This window comes from Crotalus tigris, unplaced genomic scaffold, assembly GCF_016545835.1.
Source record: "Crotalus tigris isolate CLP2741 ecotype Arizona unplaced genomic scaffold, ASM1654583v1 scf7180000017601.7605149639:7615979, whole genome shotgun sequence".
Lineage (NCBI taxonomy): Eukaryota > Metazoa > Chordata > Lepidosauria > Squamata > Viperidae > Crotalus > Crotalus tigris.
The window spans coordinates 3,331,539-3,341,732 of NW_024096505.1; the positions used below are offsets into that span (position 1 = coordinate 3,331,539).

General features: G+C 45.6%; 1 protein-coding gene across 1 annotated transcript; it reads left to right on the forward strand.

Moving 5' to 3' along the window:
- Positions 1–8,607: 8,607 nt before the first annotated feature.
- Positions 8,608–9,774, forward strand: LOC120319307 (lebercilin-like protein). The gene is made up of 2 exons (XM_039368051.1): positions 8,608–8,659; positions 9,297–9,774. The coding sequence occupies exons 1-2, from the start codon at positions 8,608–8,610 to the stop codon at positions 9,743–9,745; spliced, it is 501 nt and encodes a 166-aa protein (XP_039223985.1). The 3' UTR covers positions 9,746–9,774.
- The last annotated feature ends 420 nt before the right edge of the window (positions 9,775–10,194 follow it).

The following is a 10,194-nucleotide window of genomic DNA, read 5'->3' on the forward strand; positions in this document are numbered from 1 at the left end:
CCATCCTCAAGTCTCCAAGATTCCTTTGATATTGAAATTAACAGAAAACCTGCTCAAGCAGGAACATCAATTTTGCACATACAAAATTTAGAAACAAGAACAGCTTCCTCAAAGCTCTAGTTTCCAATGAAATCTATTTGTATTCAGATTCTTAAATTGTTATCCAGCAATTAGAGACATAAATGTGCTGCATTTGGTTTCCCACTTCAGTTCTTTGGGAGTTTCTTATTTGCTGGAAGAGATAATAATTTCAAATGTCATTGGCAGAATTGTGGCTCGTTGCACAGTCAGCCAGATGTCCAGACTGGATTTGAATTTTCATCCACCTATCCAGGCCTTCTCAAGGACCTGGCAGATGCGTTATTACTATGCTTCAGCACACAGTCAGCCAGATGTTATACTGGATGTGGCTTTTTATAACCTACCAAGACCTTCCGAAGGGCCTGGGTATGTTTGATAGTGTTAAAGGTATTGTCACAGGATGGAACCTGTGCCAAGGAAAGCTGCCTTTGGCAACTGACTGAGGGTGGTTTTGTCAGTGCCGATGGTATTTAAGTGGTGTCCTAGTTGTTTTGGGATGGCATCCAAGCCACCTATTAATTTTGCTCTCTTTTGCTACAATAATTCTAATTCTGTTTACTGGTCTTTGAATTTTGTTATTTTCTCCAATTCTTTCTCTGCTTTTCTGCTGTCTACAAGAATTGTCATATCCTCTTTCTGGACATCATCATTCTTATTCTTATTCATTTGCCACTCAACTTATGGTTCAAGGTGACCACTAGCTAAAGGAGCAACTATGTCTTCATTTTTTCCTAGCAGCATATTACAGGTAATGGTCACCCAACAACATTCACATAAAAATCCTTTAGTTTTCTTAGTTGTGTTTTTCTTAAAAACTGGATGGAAAAGGGAAAAATGCCCTGTTTGGAAAAATCTTACTGCAATTTAAAATTACACTATATCAGTTTCCTCTGACTTTTTGTTTGAAGTCTGTAATTAAATGCAGGTTTAAAAGCTTAAACACTAACTGGTATCTTCCTAAGAGAAAGTTACTTTTGGGATTGGAGAAAACTCCTGAGAAAACCATGGTCAGGCAAGAGAACAAATCAGTCAATCATCAAATAAATCAGCTCAGAGTTTTCACTCAAGGCACCAATGACCAGACTCAAATTATCCCACTTCGGACACATTATGCAAAGACCAAGCCCTCTGGAGAAGGTTCTAGCGCAAGGAAATGTGGAAGGGGAAAGAACAGGGTGACCCGCAGCAAAATGGATGGACTCGGTTACTGGAATGAAGAGTGCATCGTTGAAGAGTCTGAAGGACCAGATTACGAGCAGATAATGATGAGGTTGCTAAAAATCGATCAAAACTCCTTTCTTCTTCCAATTTTTATCACCTTGCCAAATGAACGTCCCCCGACGCTCCCCGGCCACACCGCGTTCGGCGTCCGTAGGAGCGGCGGGAGGACAGCCCGCCCGGCCCGGCTTCTTTCCCTGTGCGCTCTCTCTCTGGGTGGGGCGAGGCGAGGCGAGGCAGCGGGAAGGGACGGGAGGGGAAGGCCGACACAGCCCCAGGAGTCGCGGAGGCAGCCCGAAGAGCGGGTAGGAGAGAGAAGCCTGACGGCGCGAAAAACTCAATTTTGTGATCTTAGATTGTCCCAATAAACTTGTTCCCCTAACATGCATTTTACAGTTCTTTCTATCATATATAAATTTATACCCTCCATCAATTTACCCAGACCAAATTTCATTGTACTCGGTGGAGCCTACACTAAAGTAGGCATGCATATCTTTACATACTTTTTGGGGCTTGCTTGATAGGATAGATATTTACCAAGGAGAATTATAATATTTATAAAATGCTCTTAAAAAGTGGGTTTAATTTTGTTTTCTTTTTGATTAAATCAAGAAAAAGGAGCTGTTTCATAGGCCAGGATTGAGGAGTATTACATCCAGTAGAAAAACATAATTTATTGAATGACTGCAGTGAGGAGCGGGAAGGAAACTGGAGATGACAGAGTTATGAAAACGCCTCCTTAACGTCTGCCATCTTACCTTTTCCTTCCATTCAACTTTGCCTTACAAGTCCCATGATGCTCAGAGAAGAAGTTCTCTAGTTGCCATGGTAGCAAAGATCTAAACATCAACTTCTCTGCCAACGAAGCCCAAGAACTGGGTAACGTGAATAAACTGACCACGGGTAGAAGTCTCTGCCTGGCATCGTAGGAGGGAAGTGTAAACCCTGGATGCTTAGTGGGCACTTTGATTTCTGTTCTCTGGGCAATCGAGGAGTGCTTGTTTCGGGTTGTGGGTAAGCAAAGATAGCAACAGTTAAAGGGAAGCAAAAACACGTGGAAGATAAAGGACTGGTAGAAGAGCTCCTGCTAGGGACATGGAAAATGGAGCAGCTACATTTCCCCTCCAAGTTGAATTGTGCTGTCAACTTCTCTTATGTCCATTGTTTGGCTCGCTGAAACCGTGCAATTCTAACAACACATTTTCCTATGTCACCCATATTTAATTAGATGATTAAAGAACTGAAGTCAGAAATACCCCAAAATGATAGTGTTTATAAATATTTAGAAACTATTTTTAAAGCTTTTTATCTTCTTTATATTTTGTCTGTGTATGTTTGTTATCTGCATTTTTCAATAATGTACAGAGAATTTGGCACTTAGTCTAGAGTCTCAGATCTTTTCCCATATTGTTAAAATAATTTAATGTTCCTTTTTATAGTTTTATTTCTCATCCGTGATAACTGAGCGCTAACTGTACAACCTCTTCCTCAAATAGTTTTTTTCTTTTTCTCCTTTCATTTCTTTTTATCCCTTTTAAAAGAAGTGAAACTTCGTTTTTCACTTCTTTATTTTTTAATTTTGTTTTAAACATATATTTAAATATATGTTGTGCTCAGAAACTAATTTTTGACCTTGATTTATCAGGAAAATATTTTCTCTCTATGATGTTTTCCAAAAGTAGCTGGGGGAAGGAAATAATATTTCAACTCTTGAGCAGGGGGTTGGACGGGAAGACCTTTAACGTCCTTTCCAACTCCGTTATTCTGTTATTCAAATGTCAATCAAGGTAGTTTGTGAAATGTATTTTATTTCTTTATTGTAGTCTTTATTTTAGTCTTTTTAGCTCCCTTAAATGACTCAGGGCACTGGTGGCATTGCATATTGCATTCTGTGAATGAGAATGTTAAGAAAATAACATATTAATTAATGAACACATCAGTTCTTTAAGAAGTGAATAATATAATACAAGGGACCAAAACTGTGTTGATCTTTTTAGGCATAGAATCAGAGCAAGCAACATTTAAATGTATTAGATGAAGCCTTAAGTAAATGTTGACATCATACATTGTTTCTTTCATTATAGTGCAATTTCCTTTGGGAAATTTAAAGCATAATTGACAGTCTTTCCTGCCATTGGTGGAACGATGCCTTCTGATGACTCATCCCTTCATCATACCGTCCAAGGTAATAAGACATGTGGAGAATGTAGAAAAAGTGGAAGCTCAAATGATTCTCCAAGTAGGCTTAGTAAGACCAACAAACACAGTAAAGAGAGTAACTGTAGCAAAAGTTCCAGCCAGTCTGGAAGTGCTTAGCTTAACTTTTCCAATGACTTTTGTGATCATGCTTCAAGAAAGGCTGTTAAGGGCAGCAACAATAGCATTTGTCCAGAAGAGAAGGGGTGTTGTCTTACCTGAACACCTTTTCTCAGTACAGAGCTGTAGCATCCACCAATGGGTTTTCTCTGTCTGCCTGCTCTTGAGACCAAGTTAGACAAACTTGACATGCCCCCTGTTTCTAGGAGATCCAGTCTTGACGAGGGCGAAAGTGGCTGATGGTAGAACTAGGTGTTGGCTCTCAGACCCCTAACTCCAGCCTAACTGACCTAAGGGGTGGGTGTGGATTCTCAATCTCCATACTGAGAAAAGGTGATAGGTAAGACAAAACCCCTTCTCCAGTACAGGAGATGGAGAATCCACCAATGGGACATACCAAAGCCTCATTGTCCCAGTGGGTAGGAAACAGATAAGGCCAGCTCTACATTCCCAGAGACCACCTGCTGGAGGTCCCTCCGACCAAAGGAGGCATCCGCTGAAGCGAAGCAGTCAATCCTATAATGGCGTACAAATGGAGAAGGCGAGGATGATGTGGCAGCCCTGCAAATGAATGGACGCCTGACTGGCCCATGCCACAGAGGTCGCAGTGCTGTGAGTGGAGTTGGCTGTGATATGACTTGGAGCTGGCAGGGAAGAAGACTGGTATGCCTCCGCGATACAGGCCCTGATCCATCTGCCCATGGTGGAAGGGGACACCTTCTGCCCCAGGGAAGCCAGGAGGAAAGAAATAAAGAGGGCCTCTGACCGGCAAAATGGTGCAGTGCATTTAATGTAATGCCTCAGAGCCCTGCGAATGTCCAGTGTGTGCTACTGCCGCTCCAAGTCATGAGCAGAATCAGGGAAAAATTAGGCAAAATGACTTTCTGTGGTCTATGGAAGTGAGTTGACCTTGGGCATGAAGGTGGGATCCAACCGAAGGACCATCTGGTCCTGGTGGAAGACACAAAGATCATTCCTGATCAAGAGAGCAGCCAGCTCGGAAATACATCTGGCTGACGTGATGGCGATCAGGAATGCGACCTTGTAAGATAAGGCCCGTAATGGTATAGTAGTAATGGGCTCAAAGGGTGGTTTTGTAAGTGCATGAAGCACGTGAGGCATCTCCCAAGAGGGATATCTGTGTACCACGGGAGGTCTAGTATTGCATGCACCCTTGATGAAGGCGCGTATCCTAGGCTGGCGAGCTAGGGGGACTGAATTTGCGCAAGTGAGCAATGTTGATAGAGCCGCCACCTGCCTACAGATGGTCGCAGAGGCCAGGCCTCTGTCCAGACCTTCGTGAAGGTAGTCTACGATCTGAAGGATAGTCAATTGGTAAACATCCAGTTGCCACCTTCCGCATCAATGGCAAAAAATTTTCCAGGTGGAATCATAAATACGATTGGTCGCCAGCCTACGAGAGGCCTGAAACATAGTGATTGCCCATGGCGAGAACAACTCTTGAGTCATGATCTTGTTCTCAAGCGCCAGGTGACTAACTGTAACCATCGAGGGTCTGGGTGTTGGAGGACCCTCTGGTGTAAGGACACGCAATGCGGGGGAATCTTCCACGGGGGAGAACGGGAGATATTCATTAGGTTGGCAAACCAGGGCCTCCGTGGCCAGTACGGGGCCACGAGGATCACCTCCACTTGCTCTTGGAGCAGTTTGCGGATGGTCGCCAGGATGAGCATGGGGGAAGGCATAAAGTAGGCCCTCCAGCCACGGAGTCCACTGGGCGTCCGTCCCCTCCATCCCTGGGAAGTAATAGCAGAAGAAATACCTGGGGAGTGGGGCATTGCTCGAGGATGCGAACAGGTTGAGATCCAGTTAACCGAACCTTTGGGATATCTCAGAGAAAAGATCTGGATGTAGTCGCCATTCCGAGGGATCTATTATAGAGCAACTCAGAAAATCTGCCTGCCGGTTCTTCTCCCCCGAGATGTGATCAGCCCTTATGGATGCCAAGTTGGACTCTGCCCAGGATCCCAGCAACCGGGCCTCAGACATGAGGGACCTGGACCTGGTGCCCTCCTGCTGGTTCACGTGGGCCTTGAACGCCATGTTGTCCGTAAGGACCAATATGTGAAAGCCTCTGATCTGGTGGTGGAAGTGGCAAAGATCTAACTGAATGGCCCTGAGTTCCAGCCAGTTGATGTTGTGTCTCATGTCTGTGCGGGACCAATGGCCCTGCGCAAACTGAGACTGTAGATGGGCTCCCCAACCGAACAGGCTGGCGTCTGTCATGATGGTGAGGTGGACGGGCTCCTTGAAAGGTGACCCCTTGATAACCGCCTGTGAGAACCACCAGTGAAGAGACCTCAGGGTTTGGATCAGGAGCCTCACCTCCTGGCTAGATGCACTGTCGTTCAACTGCTGGAATGTTAGAAGGAACCATTGGAGCTCTCTCAAGTGGAATCTGGCCTAGGGAACTATGGCTATGCAGGAGACCATTTTCTCTAGTAGCTGAGAGAGCAAGACCAGTGGAACAGTGCGGTCCTTGTACACTCAACAAGCTAGGTCTCTGATGCTGTCCAACCGCTCCTGGGAGAGATAGACCATACAATTGTTGGTGTTTATGATGGCTCCCAGGTGCAGAAGTCTGGATGAGGGAACCGTCTGGCTTTTCCAGAGGTTCACCAAGAACCCGTGCTGTTGGAGGACCTGAATCGTTAGGTCCAGGTCTGACTGGGTCGCCCAGAAGGAGGATCAAGATGTCGTCCAGGTACCAATGGACATGTACGAGTGCCTTCCATAGATGGGCGGCAAGCACAGCCAGGATCTTGGTGAACATCCTGGGTGCCGAGGATAGGCCGAATGGGAGGGCCCTGTATTGGAAGTGATGGCCCCTGTAACAGAACCTGAGGAACCACTGGTGATCCGGGAGGATGGAGATGTGAAGATACGCTTCCGTGAGGTCTATTGATTCCAGGAAGTCTCTCTGTCTGATGCCTCCCAGGATGGACTGGAGTGATTGCATCTTGAATTTTTTGTAAGCGATGTAATAATTCAGACCCTTGAGGTCTAGAATTGCCCTCCATCCCCTCGAGGTCTTGGGCACCATGAAGAGAATGGAGTAGAATCCCCTTCCCCTGCAATCTGACGGTACTGGTTCTATGGCCTGTATTTCCAAAAGATGGTGAATGGCCTCCTGCATAAGCCCCTGTTTGATTGGATCCCGAGATGTGGGGCAGGTGATGAAATGACCCGGGGGACTGGACAGGAACTCGAGGGACAGGCCATATTGAACGGTCTGTAATACCCAGCTGTCCGTGGTTGTAACCCCCCACCAATGGAAGAAGTGGGTCAGCCTGCCCCCTATGGGGAGGGTCACATGAGAGTCACTTGGACCTCCTGAAGGGATGTCCTGTCCCTTGAAATGGCCATTTGTTTTGATTCTGCTTTCTGGGCCGAAAGCCTGCCCTGTCATACGGATGGTCATATGGGCAGTCCTGTCTAGGCATGAAAGAACGGGAGGGTTGGGTGGTTGTGAGCCCAAAGTCGGCCAAATGACTGCCTACAGGGATAAGGAGTGGCACGCTTGTCAGACCGTTTGGTGAGATGAGCCATGACCTTCTGCTTGTCCTTGTTTTTCACAAGGTATGAGTTCAAAGACTCCCCAAAGAAGTGGTTGCCTTGGTAGGGGGCGGTTGCAAGATGCCATTTGGCCTTGGCGTCAGCCTGCCAGTGCATAAGCCATAGCATCCTCTAAGCTATAACGTTGGAGGCGAAGAACCTGGAGGCAAAGTTGGCCGATTGAAGAGTTGGGTCAGACACACAGAGGTAGAAGCCTCCTGTCCAGGCAGTCGATAAGCCCATGCCGCGAGTGCCCGGTCTACAACTTTAGAGAGCAGGGCCTCAAGGCGGCCATTGGAGAAAATGTCTCCAAGTTCTGGGTCCCTGAGTCCAGCTGCCATTGGGGTGAAGGTGGCCTCAGGGACTGAGCGTGAGGATGCCGGTCCTCGAACTGTGGGTGGGTTGGCAGCTGTGTTCTGATCTGTCGCTGTGGTCGAGGCATCCACCAAGGACCACACGCCCTGAAACGAGGGTGACAGACCTAAAGGGAAGTCAAAATCTGGGGCCGCCAAATGATTTGTCTCCGGCCTGCCTTACCTCTGCGCTCTGGGGAACTCCTTCTCCAAAGCCTGCTACCTGCAGCTGGCTTGCTTCTCCGCCAACTTGGAAGGCTTTTTCAGGGTGGCCTTAGCCTTGTTCTTGAGCTTACCTGCTGTCTCCTGTTTGGAGGTTTGGAGGATTTGTGCCGGCTGTAACTTGAGGACAGGGAGGTGGTGCTCATGAGATGAGGCCTTAGTTGGCCAGTCAAGGTGCACCAGAAAGTCCAAAGAAGGATGCAGAGGGCCTGAATTGAAGGCCTGGCAGGGGAACCTACAAAAGGAGAGTTTACTCATGAGCTCAAAATTGCTGGCTGAGAATGGCCGAGCATCCTTCTACTCCAGTTAAGGACTGCATTAAAACTGATTAGTCTAATTGCTGGCAGTCCTAAAAACCAATCCACAGAAGAGAGTGAAAAGTGCCCCTACAAGCAGACCACCATTGTGGGCTGAATGATCAGCAAAAAGGGCTTGGTCAAAATGACAGCCACTCCGAATGCTCCGTGTGAAGCCAGGAGCCCTTCCGCCGACCCCACTAGCTGGAAACTTAATTTTGGAAGGTCTGTGAGGGGAACCTGCTTTAATGAGCAAACGGCTCATCTTTGGTTGCCAGACGCTTCGGCGGCACCCAAAATGGCGGCCGCAACTTGCCAGCCATTGGGGAAGCTGCCTGAAGCCTCCTGGGGTCATTTACACTGAGGAGCTGGTCGGAGCAACAGCACAAGGGATCCCATGAATGAGGATAGAAGGAAAGGAATTCACCCAGAGCCCTGGGGAAGGAAAACAAACACAAAAAAAATGGCTGCAGTCACCCCCCCCCAACCAAGCCTCAGATCATCTGATCTGAGGCAGCGCTGATCCCATCACTTCTGGAAGAGAGATGGAGTGTGAGGAGAGGATCAAAGAATCCACCAACCTGCTGAATTTGAAAAGTAAGAGGAGAATCCAACAATGGAAAAACTATCTGCTAGCTAGTTAAATAGAGACCCAAACCTGATACGTCTTCAAGAGCTTGAGACCAAGTCAAGATTGGGTCTCCTAGCAACAGGGGGCATGTCAAGTTTGGCTAACTTGGTCTCAAGAGCAGGCAGACAGAGAAAACCCATTGGTGGATTCTCCATCTCCTGTACTGGAGAACAGTTGTACAACTTTTCCGAACTTCGATTACAAATTTGGATGATCACTCTTCCATTCTTTTTCAGTCCATTACTTTCAATATTTTATCAGTATTTAGATATGCTGTGTGTGTGTGTGTTTGTGTGTGTGTGTGTGTATCTATCAATCAGTCTGTATAGGGAGTTTTGAATAGTGTTTAGAGTGTTGGCTTAGCAATCCTACTTTAGGCATGACTGGTTGAGGAGTTCTATGAGAGTTCAGGTATGATTTTTCACAATGGGTCAATCCACAAATAATTGCATTAGAGATTGACTCAAGAAATTATATAAATGGAATTGAATCTATGTGATGAATTCACCTTTGAGTGTTTGGCTCTGAGCCGTATGTAAAAATATGTGATCCTTACTTTGCCAAATCTTATTTGCCATCTTGATATTTTTTTTAACGTTGGAGGTAAAACATTTCCTGAAAAGAAACCTCAGCAGAAGATCACATTCACGACTGACCACACTATCAATACTCAGGAAAAAAATAACATGGCTTGCCGTCTATTGTCATCAAGAGACCATAAAATTAAAGAATTGAAAAATGAAGTGGCTTTTCTGAGGAATAAATTGGAGACCTTTGCTACGGAAAATACAATCTTGAAGCGTCTTCTCAGGACATCTGAGGAAGAAGAGCGCAGGGCTTCTAAGAAGCTGAGAGAGGTTCAGGCGGAACTCTTAAAAACAACGGACGCCTTATTGACTTTCCAGAAACTTTCTGAAGACAAGAAACATGGAGAGAGAGGAGAACCTTGTCCTAAATTAACATCACTTCCCCCAAAATTGGAAGCCAGTGATAAGAGAATCCAGGTAATATGCAACGTACATTGCTTAGAACAACCTAGCTGGGCTCTGTGAGACCCCTATAAAGAAATGCATTAAGAAACAAGAACAGCTTCCTCAAAGCTCTATTTTACAAGGAAATCTATTTGTATTCAGATTTTTAAATATTTATCCAGCAATTAGAGACGTAGATGTGCTGCATTAGGTTTCCCACTTCAGTTCTTTGAGAGTTTCTTATTTGCTGGAAGAGATCATAATTTCAAACGTCATTGTTAGAATACTTTTTCCCAAGCTTTAGAATAATAGTGATAATAGTGATAGGCGGTGACCAGTCTAGCTTTAATTTCCTGACACAGACTAGCTTGTCCAGCTGTATGACTTTTTACCAATGACTTCTTTCTTCAGTCCATCTCTAGGAAAATAGATGCAATAGGATCTTTTGGTATAATGCTAGCTTTTTACAAACCTTGTATCAATCCTTGAAGAAAAGGAGTAGCTGCACAAATATGCAATGAGGAAGATTT